The sequence below is a fragment of the Thunnus albacares genome, chromosome 16 (assembly GCF_914725855.1).
Source record: "Thunnus albacares chromosome 16, fThuAlb1.1, whole genome shotgun sequence".
Classification (NCBI taxonomy): Eukaryota; Metazoa; Chordata; class Actinopteri; order Scombriformes; family Scombridae; genus Thunnus; species Thunnus albacares.
The window spans coordinates 8,156,706-8,178,213 of record NC_058121.1 but is presented as its reverse complement, the minus strand read 5'-3'; the positions used below and the strand labels follow the sequence as shown (position 1 = coordinate 8,178,213).

Sequence of the window (21,508 nt, the reverse complement as noted above, 5' to 3'; positions counted from 1 at the left end):
CACATTTATACATGTTCACACCTATAGCAACTGTAGTCTGTTAATCGAGTGGATTGTGGATTGACAGTTTTGAAAATCACTTACAGTAATTTATTAAGGAATAATGGTTAGTTGCTCAATGGTGAACAACAGAATAAAGCATTCTTAAGAAATTACACTGGGTTCTTAGGATGAGCAACGGACATGTCTCAATATTTTTCCATCTTTGAGACTGAGAGATTGGTCAATTGATTTTATTATTTTGATAACTGCAAAGACAATGGCTGAGATGTTACTGCAGAAATTTGAGAAAAGTACCGACAACCTGACAATCACATGATAAATGCTGTTTCTTTGATCTTCTCCTCTCTCTTCTCTCAGTATTTTGGCCGAAGCTAAGAATCTCTCCTTCAATGCAACAGCTGCCTTCAAGGCCTATGGTAACATTAAAGCAAATGTTGATGCAGCAGAGAAAGAGGCAAAAGCAGCCAAACAGAGGGCTTCTGAAGCATTAGCACTGGTAAGAAGACACACATACCAATATTCAAATAACTATTTCCTACTTCTGGTCAAAATAGCTGTTTCCTTTAGGTTTTAATGAAGTATCCCATTGTTTTTGCTATGTTATCAGTTCATTATGAGAAATACATCCTGGGCTCTAGTAGTCTCCTTTCCATTTTTTTCACAGCATTCTCTATTGGACAATTGTAAAAAGCATTAAATATTCACTACAAATATCTTTATGCTGTATTTAATCTACCTCACAGTGAGGTGCTCCACACATACATGAAGGTATTGTATACATACTGTACCAAGTACAAGCATTGTAGCTAAGCAGACCATGAAAGTGTACTCTCAGCAAAAGTGGTGGTGTGTGTGTGTGTGTGTGTGTGTGTGTGTGTGCGCACTCATGGCTGTGCGTGTGTTTGTGTCTTGCATGCAGTAACAGTAATGTAAGCTTGTGCTTTCCATTAGTTATGGCTGAGAGATCAAAGCACATCTCTGCCCCTCTCTTCTCTTCTTTTTCACCCTTTCTCTCTTTCACTATCATGGCTACACACACCTGAAATCTCCCTCTTCCTCTCCTTTTATTTTTTTGTCTATTAATTTTCTCTTCTTCCCATCTTTTTTCCTCCTCGTTTCACACTTTTTCCTCCTTTTGTTTACTTTTTTCTTGGTTACATTTCTTGTCTTTGATTTTCTTTTACTCTTCTTTGCCTCTTTTTTTTCATTCTTTTTCATTTTTCTTGTGTGCCATTTCATTTATTTTTAATTTTTTCTGCCAATATTTTACCTATTTCCTTTCAACTCATCCTCCTCGTTTGTATTCTTTCACGTCTTTTTCTTTCTTTCTTTCTTTCTTTCTTTCTTTCTTTCTTTCTTTCTTTCTTTCTTTCTTTTTATGTTCTTTGACAAGTAAGAGGTAAAGGGCAAAAAGAATATAGGAATTAAAAATAGACAGTAAACTGAGACTAAGAAATAAAGATATAAGAGGTTGAAGGTGGAGAAATAATGTGCAGAGTAGTTAAGTCAGTTGAATGCCTTTCTTAGAATATCATTTAGCAATGCAAAGTAGTCGTGCTTTGATCTTACAGAAAGGTAGCATGCACATTACTGCACCTTTTTATTTGTGACGAAAGGTATTTAATTCATGTGTGGGATCCAAGTTTTCCTGGAGGCATTTTTGGTGAAGGCATGTGAAGTCACAGATTTTGCACTGTTTCATTGTGTGTGTGTGTGTGTGTGCGTGTGTGTGTGTGTATAGGCTTTAGGTCCAGAGGTCCCAGTGAAGGAGGCAGCTGAAGATGCCCTTCAGAAGAGTCACGTACTGCTGAACCAAGCTAATCAACTTCAATATGATGTCAAAGGTATTGTGAGTGTACTGTATGTGTGTATACTGTACAATGTGTTTCATTCAGTACATACTGTAGATTTTATGCATATACTGTATAGATAGATAGTAACAGAAGAGTTTTTATTAGTAGGCAGTCTTGGCTTCAAATCAAACCATCATCATCATTTACTTTGTGTGTGTGTTTGTGTTTTTGTAGAGAATGCAGATAGTGTGGCCGGACTAAAGGACAGAGTTAAAGCAGCGAGAGACAAAACCAAAGACCTGCTCAAAGCTGTCAACGGAACCATGGCACTGCTCAATGCTATCCCCAATGGTATGACTGCACGAATACACAGTATGTATGTGTGTGTGTGTGTGTGTGTGTGTGCGCGTGCGCATGAGAGAGAGATAAAGTGAGAGTGGATCGATAGCAGCGCCTGGATAGAGGTCAGTTGCTCTGGTAAACTCAACTTGACACATGTCAGTACTCACAGAAACACACACAGAAAAGCACTGCAGTCATAGGGGGGTTGTTGAACCGAGGTGATACACACGATTTCATTGGGATCAATGCACAGCTAACAGTTAAATGTAACTACTACAAATTGTAAATGGATGAGACCCAGAGGTTAACCCTGTTCATTTTCAGTTCAAATCCCTGTGAATTTAAACCCTGTGACTTTAAAATAATACAACAGTAACAGGTCATGATGAGTCAGATTGCTGCAAAGTTAAAGATTAGTGTGCTCATTTCTACAGAATGCACTCAACCTAGCAACCACATTTTGTTGTGTGGTTGGGTGCGATGGTCAGCAAAGGTTATCCGCCAGTGTGATGACTACAGTTTCAGTCTTTGCCACTAAAATCAACTAACAGGCTGATCTAAACCATAAGTTGTATCAAACAAGTTTTGTATTCATTGCATCTACACAACAAATCCTGTGATATTAAGTGGAAGCACAGAGTCGTCCCTGAGGCAGGGGTGAGAAGCCCATAAAGACGAGGTTTAGTGAGATGAAGAAGTGACTCGCCTCCTTCCATCCATCTACAGTATGTACTCTCTGTACTGCAAGGAGCAGTTTCATAGTCTTGTTTATACAACCTCTTGGATTAGATGTACAGCAGAAAAAAAACTGAAGATATGTCCCACGCTGCATACTAATATTTTAATGTATCAACTACAGTATATACTACCCTGCATAGTACTCTGTTTTGGCAGTTAATATACAAGAAATTACTACACTTTAAATTTTGTAGTAAAATCAAATCATACAAAATCTTTCTCAAACAGTGGCACTGTAATCAAACTGTGACTCTGGACTGTACTGAAAATGTAAAAGTTAGAAAAATAAAAAAGTAAAAATTTGTTCCTGTAATGTTCTGATTTATTTTACATTTTTACAGCTGTGAGTAGCTACTGCTTCAACTGCAGTGTCAGTTCAAAACTATTTTGAATAAAACTCATATAACTCAATCACTGCTCCAAATCTGAACTGGAATCCAACTTCTGTTTGTCTTTTGTCTGTTTTTAACCACTACTCCCCATCACAAAACAAGGCAAAATCAAGAATACAAAATCATCTCAGGTTACAAAGGATGATCAATTCCACCATAAATATTTATTAAAAAAAGCTCCATCAGCACATAATTATCACCTGAATACATCAAAAAACCCAACTATTGGTCCAATTTGATAATTCCATTGATTAACATATGTAATTTGATTACCTTTTTTGTTTTTGGTTCTTTCATTGTTTGACAGATACAGCAGCTAAACTAGCAGCCACAAAGGCTGTAGCAGCTGATGCAAATGCCACAGCCATAGACGTCCTGGAGCGCCTTGGGGATTTGAACCTGCGACTTGGTGGCATACAGAGGAACTACAGCGACTTGGAGGACACTGTCAATGCAGCCAATCAGATGATCCAAGACCCAGAGAAAAACAGTATGTACTTTATTATTAGCTAGTTACGTAGTAGTAAAACAGAAGAATTGGATAGAATTTAATAAAATGAGCATTAAAATGTTGCATTTTGATCAGTCTAGTAAAAGTTGCCTGTCTCAATTTGTGTCCTTTTTCGATGCCAATTATGTATTTATGAATAGGAAAAGCTACCAAGAACTGTTACTGCTCTCTAAAAATGTTTTAACACACAACTTTTTGTTGGCTAACAAACTACTATTGTGTAACAAAATTGTTTTGTTAATTTTGTGCCTTTCCTTTACTTACTTGAATTATATTGTAGCTTCTATATGTGCATTTCCTTAAACAAATGATCAACCAACCTATGAAACTCAGCACCTATTGTAATATAGAAAATAAGGCTATTTTACCTTAATGTTTTTCCTTTTTGGAGATACTGGGTAATTCACATAAATTGGCAAATTATGACTACATTAACCAAGATCTAATATTTTTCTCTTTGTCTCCCCTTTTTCAATCCTCACAGCTATAAGTATGTATATTTCACTTACCTCAATATAAGCACTTATTATTATTATAAGTGATGCACCAATACCATGTTGCAATTACCAAGTAATTTTGAGATTAATGTTGACGCCCTACCTGTATATAGTTTTAGACATTTGTGGGTTTGCTATATTAAATAATTTAAGTATTTTAAGTCATAACTTAAATTATATCATAAAAAAGTATTGTATTAATGTGATTTTTTGGGTTTATAATCAGATTTCAACAACAGTATTGGAGCATCACCCATTAATTTTATCAGCATCTTTAATATCTATAAAGTATACAGTAGTTGCTTTTAGTAATGGCTCTGCTCTGCTAGAGCATGAGAGCTCTACACATTGCAAAGCATGGAACTCTTTCACAGTCTTTCTGTCTTCCTCCATTTTCAAGCCTGTATGATATATATTCAATCATGTAGAAAAGCTTCTCTTTGAATGCAGAGCTACACTAATTGTTTGGCTCTTACTGGCTTTCCCATCTTTCTCGCTCTTCCTCCATATTTTGCCTCCTTCTTTGAGTAATATCAGTGATTTTCTCAGCTGCCATAATTTCTCATCCTCTCCTCACTCCTCACTGCAAGCTCTCCACGCTCTCTCGGCTGTAATATATAGCATTGACGATAATAACGACTGTACTGGTTCTGTATCACTACTATACTTTATCTCTCTCCTCAGTCCATGCTGCAGGAGCCAAAGTTAAAGATTTAGAGGATGAAGCTGATAGGCTGTTGGAGAAGCTGCAGCCAATCAAAAAGCTGCAGGACAACTTGAAGCGAAACATCTCACAAATCAAGGAACTGATCAACCAAGCCAGGAAACAAGCTAACTCGGTAAGTTAACACATCAACATGTGCAACTGTCAATCTGATCATTTTTCAAGCAGTGGGTGCCCTAAAACAATAGTTTTTGCAACCATTTAGCATGATTTAATAATCAAATACCTGTGAATTTATTTGTATAACATTAGAATGTATTAAAGTATTGTTGTCTGGTCTTGTAGTGGTTGTAGTTTTAATTTAGCTTTCTCCAGTGTAATTGCATAAATAAACAATATAGCGAGGCTAGCTGGCTGTGCTTCCCTCCGGCCATGCTGCAGCTAATATATATCCATTTATATATGATATCAGGTGGCGTTGGAGAAGGTGACATATCGGCCTCTCATAATCGGCAGAATTCGCCGATGCCAATATTTCATTTCAGAGCTTTTCTCGGCCAATACCTATGACGTGCCGATAATATCATGCATCCCTAATTTGTGACAGGTTCATTTTGTAAAATTTAAAGTGGCAAGTATGTAAGACAACTACTAAAAGCTTACTCAACAACAGACAGTACTGAGGTGCAGGCAGTGTGAAAACTCACTGTGAAGACACCATCAAAAATAAAAAAATAAATAATTTACCTCTTTATGAAAGAGAAAGCATTTTTTCAGCTTTTTTTTGGGGGGGGGGGTGATCCTTGGAATGAATTTTGTATGAAATATGTAATATTTATTTAAATCCCCACCTAAAAAGGTGAGTGAAATCTATTCTACAAATAGGCATGTGATTTTCGAATTGCAGTGGTTGTACTATCTTCTACATACAGGAAAAAACCTGGTTTTTATACTTGACTTTAACTACATAACATACAAATGCATACTTGAAGACGTGGTGCAAGCTACTGTATGATGCAAAATACTGCATGAGCAAACTGTCTTCATCTGTCTTTGTCCTTCTTTTTAGATCAAAGTATCAGTGTCGTCAGGTGGTGACTGTCTCCGTAGTTACCGCCCCGATATCAGGAAGGGGAGGTACAACACCATCATCCTTCACGTCAAAACCACCACACCTGATAACCTGCTCTTCTACCTGGGATCAGCTAAATATGTAAGTATACTATATATACTAAATGTACAGTATATACACCAGAAATGAGCACAAATACACAAAATTGTCTATGTGTGGACTGTATAGGTCTAGGAAAAATACCACTGTCAAAACTGCATTAGTGGATACTAACTGTCTTCCAATACTGAATATGTAAGGCTGAGAGAAACAGTCATACACAAAGAAAATACTTGTGGACATTATAGTTCTTTGTTGGAGGCTTCTCTTAACCCTAACCATAACCAGAAGTGCTACTGTATAAAGTTAAATTGAACTATAATCTTAATCCACAAATCAGCTTTGTTCATGTTAGAACATGCCAAAATATCCAAAAAACACAAGACAACCCCAACAAGTTCATTTTTTGTTAGACACACATTCATTACTATACTACAACTACAGTTACTTAACACTACAATTACAACAGATTATAAACAAGACAATAGGGAAAGGGGAAACTAGCTTTGGTTAGTGAATGATTGAAATGAATGATTCAGCAGTATCTATTCTGTAGTTGATATGAGAGACCTGATAGACAGATGAGATGACCTGAGAAGCAGCAAGTCAAATCGACGGTACAGTAGATTATTTCTGATTTGCCGATTAAAGTTACCAATTATGAAAGCACAAGGGTTGAAGCAAGTTAATGGAGATTTTGTAGAAATACTTGCTTGCTCCCTGGGGTGGCTTCTTGCGGGGATTGGAGTTGGATGTGCTGGGTTGAGGAACTTGAATCTGGATCTCGAAATGATGAATAAGTCGGTCAGTCAGGTTTGGAAAAGTTCCCATGGGAGGGGAGCTCCTGGTTTAGGCTCTCCTAGTTTTGACTGTTAATTCATGACTCACATTTTCCAGCTAGACTTTTCTGACTAGCTTGGTTTCAACTAGCATTTTCTTGACTCACATCTTCAGACTTGCATTTCCACACTTTCATTCATGCAACAAAAAGCAGCATTATACCGGCCATTTTTTCCCCAAAAAGCAACATTCAACCAGCTAAAAGCATGGTTTCAAATAGCCTTTTCACATCTCTCATCGATTCAACCAGCCAAAAAGGGAAAAGCATGGTTTCTGGGGTGGGAAGTGTCAGTCCCCTGCTATTCATGGAATTCAACCCCTGAATGCTGTCACTCTTTTAATCAAGACTGTTAGTCTTATAACAACTGATGATTTCTAATTTTGTATTGTGGATAGTAGTGAGTGAGTTGTGATATTGTTGTGAGAATGAAACAAGCAGAATGGTTCTAAACATTGTGTTAGTATTATCAAAGATGATAGAATTGTGATAGTGGTACATCTCCTGTTTTAAAGGCAGTGGAACACAAATCTAACTGAAGCAGAAACATAGCGTGATATACACACACATACTAACATACAATATTAATTGTCCTTGGACAAAAATCTACATTTTAGAGTCCATGGGTTTTCAGTCCTTTGTTCCCTTTTTGTCTGACTGCAAATGGCAGGGGTCCATGCCATTTGTGTGTGTCTGTGTGTGTCCAAGGGTGCAGATCTCATTACAACTTGAGGGAGTGAGGGCGAGGGGTGGGGGGCTTGTCACTAACATAAGAATAGCTGGTGAATCTTAAAGGTCAGTCCACCTTAAGTGAGCCTGGTCAGGTTGTTGCTAATATCAGGACTACATAATGTGTTGCTGTCTTTTTTGCCATTAATAGTAGTTTAGAATATATATTAATAAATCACTTTTAGGCCATCACTATACATATTTATCTACTTTATAGAGCCGCTGGCGCAGTATTTGCTTGTTTACCCTCCAGCAGCAGCTTGATCCTTGTTGGGATTTAGCAGGGTTCATCAGTCACTAGACTCACTCACTTAAAGACACAACTCACGCGCTACAGGTGCTACAGAGATGGAATCTGGGAAACATCGTCCAGTAGCAAGCAAAGATATCAGGATTCACTTCATTCCCAAATTTCCACTTAGTTTAGTATATGCAACGGTTTAGACCGCTGAGCAGAATACATACATAAGCAAAACCTTCAAAAAATGTTGTGTTTATGTCGGCTTCTATTAAATATATTGTCAACTACATCATTTATTTAGAAATAATTTACTGGGGGGACAACTTCATGCTTTTCAGAAAATGGGGGGACTCGTCTCCCCGACTCCCTGGGATATGCACCCATGTGTGTGTCTCTCCACATGTTTGCTGTGGAGTGTTCTGGTAAATGTCTAGGAGTGTCTGTATGTCACTGGGGTGTGATATGGATATGTTGTGCAGCAAGTCTTGGTTCTCCATATTGTTGGTGGTGATGACTTGTGAACTGTCTGCAACTTTTATGCTAGCTTGCCTGCCTGCTAGTTTCAGTTCTTTGGATAGTTATTTGAGTCCCAAAATCAGAGTTCACGGATCAAAGTTGGTCTTAGCTAGTCTCTGTGGGTGACTGGTTCTTAGGGGTGAGTTATGATATGGGGAATGTTTATCTAAGTTGTGCTATCAGCTCACACTGGGGTGTGAATTGGTCTTACCATGTTGCTAGCTCTTGGAGATCGTGAAGGGTCAAAGGTGGCAGGGTCAGTGGTCTGGTTTAGCGGCAATGCAGGAAATTAGTTGTTTTCCTATCTCGATCGTTGCTGTTTGCAGGATATGGTGTATGGTCTGATCAGTGAGACATTTGGAAATCTCACTGATGTCTTGTTGGCCAGCATTCCTGGGGGGTTGAAGAAAGAGCTGGTCCTGTTGTTTGAGGGTTTGTACCATCTGTGCTAGAAACATGAGGGGACTTTCCCCTACAATGGCTCTGGTATAATTGCTGACAAAATGGAAAATGGAGATGACAGTAAATGTTTTAACTGTTTCATATTAAAGCATTAATCATATTTAATACATTGTTGAGGCTCTACACTGTAAATTGTGTAGCATTTATCATACTTAAAAATGCCTGCATTCAAGACTGTAGACATACACAGAAGTTTACATGCACAGAGAGAAACACACACTTAAGTTCCTCCCTCTGTCGCTCAACCACACACATACACAAACACATGCACAGCCTACTCATAATCCCAGAGTGATTTGTCTAATATGAGAATAATTAATACTTCTTGACACATACTCACTAATACCCCTAGTAACATAGCACACTGCTGTGTTAAGGTACCACTGATAATCCCAAAGTGTGTTTATGTGTGGGCAGGTGTGTATTTGTATGTGTGTGTCCTAATGAGCAGCAGCAATTAGCAACAAGTTTATGTTGCTATCTGCTTTAGCCTGATTTCCCCTGAGAAATCACTGCTTTGCTTCATCAGACTGGGAAGACTTGAGCATGCATGCATGTGCGAGTGTCTCTCACTTATATTCCCTAATAGTGAAGAATTCCACATGAATAGTAATGCTCAGTGTGTGTGTGTGTGTGTGTGTGTGTGTGTGCACCTCTAACATTTCACTAATAGTGTGTAATGCTAGTTGAATAATAACGATGCTGCCCTGTGATCTGTGCTAATGAATAATCACCATTACCCTAGAGAGACTAGAAAGATAAGTGTGTGTACTTATGTGTGTGTATGTGTGTCATTTGTGTCTTCAAATGTGATTCCCTTATAATCTCTAATTGTGCATAATACTATATGAATAATAATGCTGTGTGTGTGAGTGTGTACTTCTGAGACAGCATCCAGATGAGAGCATATGCTCGAAAATTCTCTTATTAATTTTTTGGCTCATACATAAGACTATTAATCAAAATACAGCAAGATACTGTGAAAATTCACTTGTAGAGACAGATGGTCAAAACCTGAGACTTTGTACCCTCAGAATAGGCCAGAGCTGAGAGTCTGAAATCTCTCCACCATTCACTCATTTACTATTTTCACCTGATAAATACTCTATAAGATATTCTGTAGTGAGTAATAAATGCAGATTTCGGACGCTTATAAGTAATCATCATTTCGCATCACCATTAATAGGTGTTGAATAAGTCAAATCAGGGGCAAAAGCGTAGCAATGCATTGTATGATTTTTAAAAAGTCAGAAAGTACTGTACATGCTATTTACACTACATTTTGATTGCATTATGGCAACTGTAAGGGCAATGCATACAGTAGCTTATCTAGTAATTTTACAACTGGAGTTCTGATATTAAATTAAAGCTTAAAGTGAAAATTTCATAATTTACATCTGATGACCAGAGGTGTCTCTGATGTCCCCTGGTTGAGATTTGTGTGGTCTGATCTTCAGTGCATGTCCTCCTTGAATAAAAACCTTAATTTGACCTTTTTCAAATTTCATTGCGAGTTTAATCAGATGTCTAAATGAATACAATCAGCTCAAAATTAGATGAATTGCTCTGGATACAGTGAAACAGACCCCAAATAAAATAGATAGATCTTCTGTCTCATTGCATCTCCCTCTCTTTCCTCTGGTATTCCTTTCTCCTTTCAGGTGAATTCAGTTCAGTTTTTTGCCTATGTTGACATGTTGACATCTCAAGAGCAACAATGTGCATAATGTCAAATTCCAAAAAACAGAATATTCAGCATTATGTCTTCTGTGTATCTCAGGTTGATTTCTTGGCCTTAGAGATGCGCAAGGGGAAGGTGAATTTCCTTTGGGATGTGGGTTCAGGCGTGGGGAGAGTTGAATATCCCCATCTCACCATCCATGATGGGAACTGGCACAGAATAGAGGCATCACGGTAAGAATTGTGCACACACATACATGCTTTTTGTTTCTCAGAGACATACGCATCTACTGTTTGTCATTCAAACATGCATCAAAAGCTAACATTGATGTTAGCTACATTTCATCTTAGAAAAACATGAATGTTGAGAAGCATTATCAGGATACACACACAAACTGTTACATTATATTCAGACATACAAACACACACATACGCAAATTGGATTAGCACTCGTTGAAAGTGGCATCATGAAAGAGATCCAATGTAGAGCAAACATCTAAATACACAGATGCACACTAGCTCCACTCTATGATAGACATCAGCAACTTATAAGTAAAAAGCAGACACACAGGTTCATCATATGTTTATGTTCAAAAATTTTAACTCGATTAAAAAATCAGAGTCAAAATTTGACATGAAAAGCATCATTTGTTTTATAAACTCTTGAGTATATATATATTTTGAGCTAGAGAAGGAAGGAGAAACACTGAGATACAGCACAACACTGTCTAAACAGTAAGAATGAGTATACATTTTAAGTTTTAAAATGTGTTAAAAGAGATCCAATTTAACTGGAGGTGTGCTTCTTATGTAATAGTAAGGAGCAGCATATGCTACTATATGGGTGTGGAGCACTGACTGGTTGATATTAGTTATTTCAATGTTGACCTGATGAATTCGCCTTGCACTCACTGTAACCTAATGTAATCGACAACAACCAATGCTAATAGTAAAAATAAGGAAACCTAACAACCACAGGACATCATTTCATTCATGCTGCTTAGGAAAAGATTGTTTTTTCACTTGGGAAATCAAGAGTTTACAGCCTTGACAGCCCGTGGCACATCATTACACAGATACAGTGTAATCCTGCCGGTCCAGTTTTTCTCTGTGAAAGCTGAGGTGGTGCTGTATATAGACCATCCAACACAAGACCCATTCACACCAAGCAGACGTCCCACCTGCACCATGTCTTTCCATTTGAGAGATTTCCCAAAGGTGTTTTCCAAGGGGATCACACAGACTATCAGTCTTGAAAATGTTCCCCCACACGATACAGACATGCAGTTTCTGCTTTGGAAATGAACTCAAGGTGGGAGATTAATTGCACTGTAAAGCTCAGAGGTCCCACTGCTACAAACTGGTTCCACAATGCACTTTCTATCATTCATCTTTTGCACCAAGAGTTCATAAAAGCTGATTTCAAGTGACTCCAATATGTTCAGTCATAAATGTCTTCCAGGAAATATGGATTGGCAAACAAAATAACTTCCTCCCCTTGCTCTGTCTTTCTCGCTTTCCAGTAATGGGTTGAATGGTACCATATCAGTATATCCTCTGGAAGGCTCTATGGCTGGTATGATGCCGACCCCGGCCAGTGCCAACTCGCCCACGGCCTACACCATCCTGGACGTAGACCAGAACGCCTACCTGTTTGTGGGAGGAATACTCGGCACTGTCAAGGTATCTGTCTGTCTCTCTGGTTCTGCATAACAACATCAAAAATCTGTCTGTCTCTCTTTCTTTTTTTCCCCATCATTATTTTTCTCTTTTAGAAAGCAGATGCTGTAAGAACAACAACATTCACAGGGTGCATGGGGGAGACCTTCTTGGATAGTAAACCTATTGGATTGTGGAACTACAGAGAGAGACATGGAGACTGTAAAGGATGTGTTGTGAGGTATGCAAATATACAGTTAAAGTTTTTATATTTTTCATAAAATGTAAATTTGTTTCTCCTATTATGCCACATCCCTGAGATGAAAAACAGTTCCGTAGTCAATCAGTTTTCTTGTGGATGTCTTTTGATATTCAAGAGGCCACTTCATCATCTTTTCATTCTATTCTATGTGGCATTTCAAACTCACTTGTGAGTTGAATAGAAAACAGCCGTATTAAAGTGGGCTACCTTCCCTGTGTTTGTTAGCCCCCAGCGTTCAGATAGTGAGGGGACTGTCCAGCTGGATGGTGAAGGCTACGCCGCAGTGGGCCGACCCACGAGGTGGAACCCCAATGTTTCCACTGTTACCTTCAAGTTCCGAACTTTCTCCTCGGAAGCTCTGCTCATGTATCTGGCTACTGAAGATATGGTATGTATGTAGAGTGTGAAAGGATACAAAGCCCAAAGGATAACCTCATGGTAAAGATCATGGTTGACAGTCAGGGCAAACTATGATTTAGTTGTGTAAATTATGTGTTTTAGATTTTTGTACGTCTTTACTTAGACAGATTTAGAATTGGTAAACAAAATGATTTAGTACAATAAACAAAAATCTAAGTTTTCAGAGGCAGTGGCAAAGAGGCAATGTCTATATAAATTGATAATATCACCATGTAAGGTTCAAGGTTTATGTCAGAGACTGAACAGCGCAGGACACAGATTTTTGTAGTTTTAAAAGGTGGGTTATTACTCACCCACAAACTGCAAAAGAACAAAGCAATCATAATTAATAACTAAATTGGGCACTAAAAGAAGTCAACAAAACAGAATTGAACTCAACTCAAAATATTATAATAAAGTATGATAATATTATTAATATATTTGGTTCTGTTATCTTTACAAGTTGAAGATAACAAAACCTAAGTGTTGGCAGCACAAAATTAACTAAATGTGTCTGCTCCATCTAGAAATTATGTATGTGAAAACACTAATAAAACTCTAAATAAAAATAAGAAATAAACACTAATTCTAAATAGAGAAAGCAGAATCAAAGTGAGGGTGAGTGGACATGATATTACCCACAATATTAGTCTGCTGATGTGGCCGTGGGTGCGGCCATCACAGTTTACAAAGTTAATATATTGTATACTGATTGTGTGCAAAATTTTGCTCACTAACTGTGCCACTGAAATAAGCTTTTATAATAAGATTTTAAAATTAAAGACCACAATGTGTTGTTGTAATCTGAAACCTCATAACTCTAAATTATTATGTTGTACTATTCAGCCTTTTCAACCCCTGGTATAAACTCATGAATACATTACACTAAAAATATGTTTTACCTAGCTCTTGAAATGTTCAAATCTTGGGAGATACACGTTTTTCAACTTATTGCTACTGAATACAGTTATTGGGCTTTAAATGTCAGTACCTCACAACACTTTCTCCTTGGCTGTTGATCTCTATAGAAGGACTTTATGTCCCTGGAGCTGTCAGAGGGCAAGGTGAAGGTGAACTGTGACCTCGGGTCAGGGGTTGGTAGTGCCATATCAGCTAACCGCCACAATGATGGACGCTGGAAATCCCTTACCATGTCACGGAACAAGAAACAAGGTACAGAACAACAGCATACAAACGGAAAGTCACATGTTTTAATGACTAAAAGGAGCAGTGATGAGAGAGGGGAGAAGTAAATGAGCTAAACTAGCTCATTAAACTCAAAGTCAGACTTGATCAGACCAGAACAGACTCTATAACATTGTACTAGTGGGATCCAAACTTCATGCAAAACCATACTATTTCTTTCTGCCTGTTCAATTATTATATATGTCTCTGTAACTGTTTATAAAGCCACGGTGACCGTAGTGGACATTGACAGCGGTGCTGAGGAGAAGCTAGTGGCCATATCTCCGGGTTCAGCTACTGGTCTGAACCTCAAGGAAAACCAGAAGATCTATTTTGGAGGGCTCCCTACCATTGGAAACTACAGGTGCACACACACTGCAGTGTTCATTTAAGTCTCACATATGTGTATTAATTGCAAAGAAGGCCATAACATGTATTGCATAATTTATTCATTTTGTTTTCACAGTGAAGGGAGAATATTGAATTTTTTTTGAAAATTAATAAATAATGATATTAAACAAACACTTTTTTTTCAAATTTAATTGCTGATCAAGTACAATGAGCCTCTTCACAACCAATTATAATTTTCATACCTTCTAGTTTAGTATGTCATTAAAACATTGCGTGTGTCAGCAGGTTAAATGGTTGATGGACTGTGAAAACACCAGGGACAATGACGGAAATAAGTCCAGGACTTTATCATTCTATCCTTGACAAAGTCTGATATGTTGTATTTTAAAATACATTCATGTTGTCAGTAAACCTAAACCTACAGTAAAGGTTGAGTAGAAAAAACGCTTTTTGTTTAGATGAGTCATTAGTTAAAGATGTTTGTGAATGTGCTAATTCTTTAATATCATGTTTTGTCTTAACAGCAAGAGAGCCAGGTAAATAAATAAATAAATATACAAATGTCATAATCAGATATATTGTAAATTCAACTGTCCACAGCCCTCTGCATGAGGCTAGCCACATTGATGCTAGAGCACTGTATAGCTCACGCTCGATATGTATGATTGTATCTCGGCTGGCAACTGAAGGCTCCTGCTCCTCCACACAGCGGCTTGAAATCATTCACTCTATCCTTCAGTAAACTGAATGTGGTGTTTGTCTGTTCAGCAACATTTAGGTGGAATTTCTGACATTTATGATTTTGTCTTACAGGCATAATTGTCATAATCACATTCAAAATTGTATTTTTGATGCAGAGTGTCGCTACCAATTTTGCATAGCACTGCAAACAGCGTTTTGCAGAGCTACAAAAATAAAGCCCTAACTCACTGAAAATAGTTACAAAAGGTGCATTATGCTGCTAAAAACATGTTCACTGTGGACAGGACAAACACCATGTTCAGATTATTCTTGTTGTTGATGCTCAGATGTCACCTTGCTTCTGGAACAGCTTCTTTACTGCAGTTTTTTTTTATATTATGTTACACCGCTGAGAGACAGGAAAGTCTGCAGAGTTTGTGATTTCTTCAGTTTTATATTGTCTCTGCTAAAATGCTCATGTCTTTATAGGTCAGAGATCACTCTGAAGCGTTATGCTGGCTGTCTTCGGGAGATTGAAGTGTCCAGAACTCCTTATAATCTCCTCAGTAGTTCAGATTATAATGGGGTCACTAAAGGATGTAATGTAGAGGTAAGAGTGTCCACTTAGCTGTAGGTTTATAGATGTACAGTGTATTTATATACATTTATGTACTGTACTGTAGATACACTATATAATCCATTACAAATTCATATTACATTAGCGTTAGTAGAGCATTTAACTTATGTAAAACTGACTATCTAGTCCAGTATTAGTAATGTACAGATATGTTGAAACCTTCCTGTATAATAGCTTTCAGATTGTGTATTTATGGTGTTATCTGCTCTGCTGCTTCTTAAGTGGTTTATCATTTTGATATGTGTCTGTGTGCAAGTGTCACAATGTGACTGAATAGAAGATGTGTGAATATGTACATGGAAAATGAAAATCTAACATACAGGTATGAATAGTTATGAGTTATTAAAAGCTCTAGACATGTTAAACCTGAGGAACTTCTTCTTCTGGTTTTCCCCTAGCTTGACCCTGCCTCTTTTACTTTTCCCACTTTAGTTTGCCTCTTTCTATCTCATTTTACATTCACTTCCTGATTTTTTAATAAATGTGTTTATTAAGGAAATAAAACTGGCTTTGTGTAACACATAAAATAGAAAGATGCCGAAAGTGTGAGAAAGAGTGAAGGTCAGAAATGCAATGACCAATTCAAACTGTCTTAATTTTTCCATGTACACAAAAAAGAGTGTTTACCTATTTATCAGTGCAACCCCAATATACCCCATATACACATTTCTCAATTTCCTTTTATATACATGCCATACGTGTACATACATGTTTTCCTCTAAGTTACACAACCACACATACACTTGCACTGAATCGACAAAGGAGTTCTCAAAGCCATACAAGGCATTCATCGTGATTTCTATACACCAGTCCCATTCAATTATACAAACATGCTGCCATGCTTACAGTGTGTATAAAGAGTATATGAAGGATTAGAAAGGCGCAGGGTTGAGTGTGTGCAGAGTGAAGGTCTTTCTATTCCTCTGTTTTCTCTTCCTCCCCCAACCACTCTGCTATGCTACAAAGATGAAAGTTTGTGTGTGTGTGTCTGTGTGTGTCTGTGTGTCACTTTACAACCACAGTTAAAGTAATAAGAGGTGGATGACATATTTTTAATCATCCAAACTCAGCTATTTTTTCCCCTTTTTTTTACTTTTCAGTTCATTTTTTTATTTTTCCATTTGAAAGTGATTTGTAAAGGACAACAAATGATCTAATCATTAATGTGAGTTAAAATGCATGTAAACAGCTATTTCATCTTTGTCTCATAGAACCTGTACACAGTCAGTTTCTCTAAGCCGGGATATGTGGAGCTTGGTGGCCTGTCGCTGGCGATCAACACTGAGATCAGCCTGTCGTTCAGCACTCTGGAAGACACGGGGACCATACTGTTGGCAGTTGGCGGCGTTCCACCAGTCAGCCAGCAGGTTCAGTGTCATCACTTTTTTTTTTTCATTTAAACTGTGACTCACTTCCCTACTATATACTACTGTACACTAATTTGAAGCAGGTTTTGTGTTTGGGTTTATTTTACTGGTCCGTAGTTTCCTGATAATTTCCAAATAATTTTAGGAAGTTTCCTGGAAAGAATTATGTAATTTGATACTAAATATAAGAAAAATAGTATGAAAACGTTACTCTTTACACTGTATATGTTGAATTATATGCTGGCCTGTAGAAAAATGGCACGTTTGCAGTGCACTGACTAGAAGACTCTCTAGGTTACACTAGTAACACTAGTTAATTGAACTCAATTAATTGTAAGTGGACCAATTAAACACTGTCTCTATTTTCACTATAATTAGTACCAAATTACATACTTGTTGTTCTTTCACAAAAACTTTCTTGAATATTATTTGAAAATTGTTGGAAAACTACAGACCTAATATAAAATGTTAACAAATTTAAGTATACTCAGAAAATTTAGTATGCAGACAACTAAATGTGTTAACAGCAGACCTCTGGCACAACAAGGTATTAGACAGTGTTGATTCTGCAGGCTATTTGTTGTAGATAGTACTTGGTTGTATAATTTATTTTCAAGGGAAAATTCCTTAGAAGTGATATTCGTGTACCAATCACATTTTAGGAAACTAAGCAACCAATAAAATAAAGAACATTTATTCTCCCTTTTTTCTAAAAACCTTTCCATCACAGGTCCGGAACAAAAACCTCCCCAGCTCCAAGAGGAGACGCAGACAGTCAGGAGAGGTGGGTTCAACACACACACACACACACACACACACACACACACACACACACACACATTCATGTTCACCCAAATTCAGCACCCCTTTCCCTAAGTGACTGACGTTTTCATAAGTGCATATTAATGAGATTTGCATTTGTTGGCAACTAGGCTAATTGGATTGTATTTTATCTAAATCTCACACACACTCACACAGAAATGCCCATTCAAAGATGCAGACAAGTACACAGATACATGCACACATAGCATCTGTGTAGTAGCTGTCTTAGCTTTTAGCTGACCACACAAACACACACACACACACACACACATACATGCACACAGGCACCCTTTCTCTAAGTGAATGAAGTTTCCATGAGTGCATATTAATGAGATTTGAGTTTGTTGGCAACTATGCTGATTAGATTGTCTTACAGCTAAACACACACACACACACACACACAGACATCCATGCAGACACACATGCACGCACTCACACAAACACACACACACACACACTTGAAGTCTCTGTCCTTTGAGTACCAATACTGCCCTCTTTTATCCTAATCACTGATAAATAAATAAAACTGTAATTTTATCTCTACTGGAAACACAGTGTGTTTGGTGTGTAATTAGTAGTTTGCATTAGATGCATTCATATTTGCAGGCATATGTGTGTATGTCTGTGTAAATGCATGTATGGGTATCTGTGTCTATATTTGTGTATGTGGGTGCATGTGTGTTTTAGCATAATGTGTATCAGTGTTTGTGTGCCTCATTTAATGTGAGCGTGCTGCTCACATGAATGCAAAATTAAATGTGTGTCTATGTTTATGCGTGTGTGTATATATGTGTGCGTGTGTGTGTGAGAGAGAGGACAGAGGGTTACCTCTAGCTTATCCATCATTACTGGTTGTTGGACGCATAAATCTATTTTTACTAACTATGCTGGCAGGCAGTGTGTATGTGTGTGTGTGTGTGTGTGTGTGTGTGTGTGTGTGTGTGTGTGTGTGTGTGTGTGTGTGTGTGTGTGTGTGCGCGTGTGTGAGTGTGTAGTAAGGTTAAGCGAGGTTAAAAACACCATCAACTCAACTTGGCCCTGACTAATGGATGTTTTAGAGAGGGACAGAGAAACGGAGAGAGAGAGAAGGGGACAGGAGACAAAGGATGGAGGGATAGGAGAGGGAGATTTAGAGGTGAAAGGAAGGATAGAGGAGAAAGCAGAGAAATAATACAAGGGCAGAGGAGAACAGAAGAAAGAGAGGAGAAAAATGTAAAGATGGGGACAGTTGATATTAGACAGAGAGGAGAGATGTAAAGAAGAGAAGGAGAGAGGAGAGCCTTTGAGCAAACCAAGGGAAGGAGAGATAAAAGAGAGTCTAGTTAGGAGAGGGGAAAACAAAATGTAAGAGAGGGGAAACAATAAGTCTGTTATAAAAAAGAGACTGAGATATGAGCCAAAAGGAGAGAATGAGGACAGAAGATGAAAAAATATCTGATTTGACTAAAATACAGTGTAAGATATTCACGAAAGAAGCGTTCGGTGTCATGAAAAGATGATCAGCAAGAGCTGCCCACACCTTACTGTACCTCGTAAACCTAAACCTCTGACTGAAACAGTAGATTTTCCTAGAGATATTCACATCATATGGGATCAAATGAGATATCGATTCTTATTATCAATTAATCTCCAGATTATTTTCTCAATTAATCAATGAACGTTTGGTTAAAGCATCAGAAAGTAGAAAAAATGATCATCACCCATACCCCAGGTTTACAATCAGCAGTACAAAATCCAAACATAATCAGTATTCACATTTTAGAAGCTGGTAGCAATACATTTTTTGTGCCATCTTATCGGTTATCAAAATTGTTGCAGATTAATTTTCTGCTGATTGACTCATTGATTAATCGACTCATCCTTTTAGTTGATGGTTTAGGTGATGTAACTGATATCAATGTTAATGTACGGTAACAATGTACCAAACTCCTTCAAAAGTATAATGGTAAACATAAAATGCTCTTATGATTTAATGAAGGGCTGCTAAATCTTAACAGACTTTCGGGCTCTGTTTGTTGTGCCATGTTGAAAAGTGGAATTACTCAACAAAAGCGTATACATAAAACATCAAGTTTCTAGAAGCTCCAAGGTATGCTTTTACAAAGCATTTTTACAAAGAAGACGTTAAATTGGTTCATAAATATTAGAGAATGACCCTCAATTAGCTGTCTGCACCAACCTGTCAGCATTCTGTAAAGATCTTAGTTCAGTTACAGACACAGACACCGAACCCAAAGCCAAAATATGATAATATAATTATAAACTCCAAAAGCTGGAAGATTTGAATTATTAAAGGTTTCAGAAGAGTGTTGCTGTATGTGCGTGTGTTGCTTTTGTATAAATGTTGATTTTTTTGTTGTTGTTTTGAATACAGGTAAGTGCATGTATAGGTTTTTTTTCTGTGTATTTGGCTTCATGGTTGTCTGTCTACATGTGTCTGCACTTCTATGTGTGTGTCTGTGTGTATATTTGCTTCAGTGCATAATGAGTTCATCTGTGGTAGTCTGCCTTTGTCTCAATGTGTGACATGTGTCTTCGTCTGTGCACCTGTGTGTGTGTGTGTGTGTGTGTGTGTGTGCGCATGTGCATGCCTTTATATCTGTGTGTGTGTGCAAGACGCCGCAGCGAGAGGCATGTTGTAGCTACATCTCAGTTCAATTTGTCCCCGACCTCAAATTGAAATTCCATTTTCAGGTGGTAAATTGTCTCCCACTTCGCCCTCTGGCACACAGTGAATTAAAATTCAAATTAGCCTGACCCTGCACCACTGCTCTCTAGCACCTCTCTGTCTGTCTCCCTCTTTCTCTCTCTCCCCATCTCTATCTCTCTCGCTGTTTTGCTCTCTGCCCTCTCATCTCTTCCCCCTATTATCCTCTCCTCTCTGTTCCTCTCATCTCTTGTTATCCTTTCCTCCTTGCTCTCCTCTCCTCTCCACTCCTCTCCTACTTCTCTTATTTCCTCCCAATTTCGCTCTATATACCCCCACATATCCCCCTTCTCTTCTCCCCTTTCCCCTTTCCCTTTTCTCTGCTCTTTAATCCCCAGTCTCCTCTCCCTTATGTGTTTCTTTTCTCCTCCCTTCACTTCTCATCTGTTGGTTTTGTCCCCATGTCCTTCCTTTCTCCTCCTCTCCTGTTCCTGACAAACATTTAACAAATGGCTGCATGCCGGAGATGGACAAGTTTAATCTAAAGTGACGACTACCAAGGGCAACTAAACATTCATTTGAAACATCTATCTGCTAGTGTTCTGGTATATTTTAGAATCTGGATGTATCAATCCAATTAATTTATTTTTTAATAGTATCATGTTGGTCTCATTTATGGTTGTAAAAGGTTCTTGGCTTCCAGGATGTAATCTTTTATATGATTCTTATTGGAATTTTTTTTCATGATTTTATATCCTATTAGTCTGTAACTCAATGTCATTGCTGTCTACTTTGATCAGGACACTCTTGGAAAAAAATATTTCTAATTTCACACTGACAATGTTAACACACTGATGTTTAACAGGTACAGTGTTTTCTGTTCTGTGTTCATAATTTTAGGTTAGCATGCTAGTATGCTAA

General features: G+C 37.8%; 1 protein-coding gene across 8 annotated transcripts in view; it reads left to right on the top strand.

The window, feature by feature from the left end:
- Positions 1–21,508, top strand: part of lama2 (laminin, alpha 2) — a 206,846-nt gene that overhangs the window by 169,031 nt on the left and 16,307 nt on the right. For 4 of the 8 annotated variants that reach the window (XM_044376462.1, XM_044376461.1, XM_044376458.1 and 1 more), the window contains 17 exons: positions 361–499; positions 1,745–1,847; positions 2,031–2,147; positions 3,576–3,758; positions 4,264–4,269; positions 4,961–5,115; positions 6,010–6,153; positions 10,678–10,811; positions 12,101–12,260; positions 12,353–12,477; positions 12,724–12,886; positions 13,926–14,070; positions 14,308–14,446; positions 14,958–14,969; positions 15,604–15,724; positions 16,963–17,118; positions 17,849–17,902. In XM_044376462.1, the coding sequence (XP_044232397.1) occupies positions 361–499; positions 1,745–1,847; positions 2,031–2,147; positions 3,576–3,758; positions 4,264–4,269; positions 4,961–5,115; positions 6,010–6,153; positions 10,678–10,811; positions 12,101–12,260; positions 12,353–12,477; positions 12,724–12,886; positions 13,926–14,070; positions 14,308–14,446; positions 14,958–14,969; positions 15,604–15,724; positions 16,963–17,118; positions 17,849–17,902 (2,056 nt within the window). The remainder of the gene's footprint in view (positions 1–360; positions 500–1,744; positions 1,848–2,030; positions 2,148–3,575; positions 3,759–4,263; positions 4,270–4,960; positions 5,116–6,009; positions 6,154–10,677; positions 10,812–12,100; positions 12,261–12,352; positions 12,478–12,723; positions 12,887–13,925; positions 14,071–14,307; positions 14,447–14,957; positions 14,970–15,603; positions 15,725–16,962; positions 17,119–17,848; positions 17,903–21,508) is intronic. The other 4 variants (XM_044376465.1, XM_044376464.1, XM_044376459.1 and 1 more) reach the window with 3 other exon arrangements.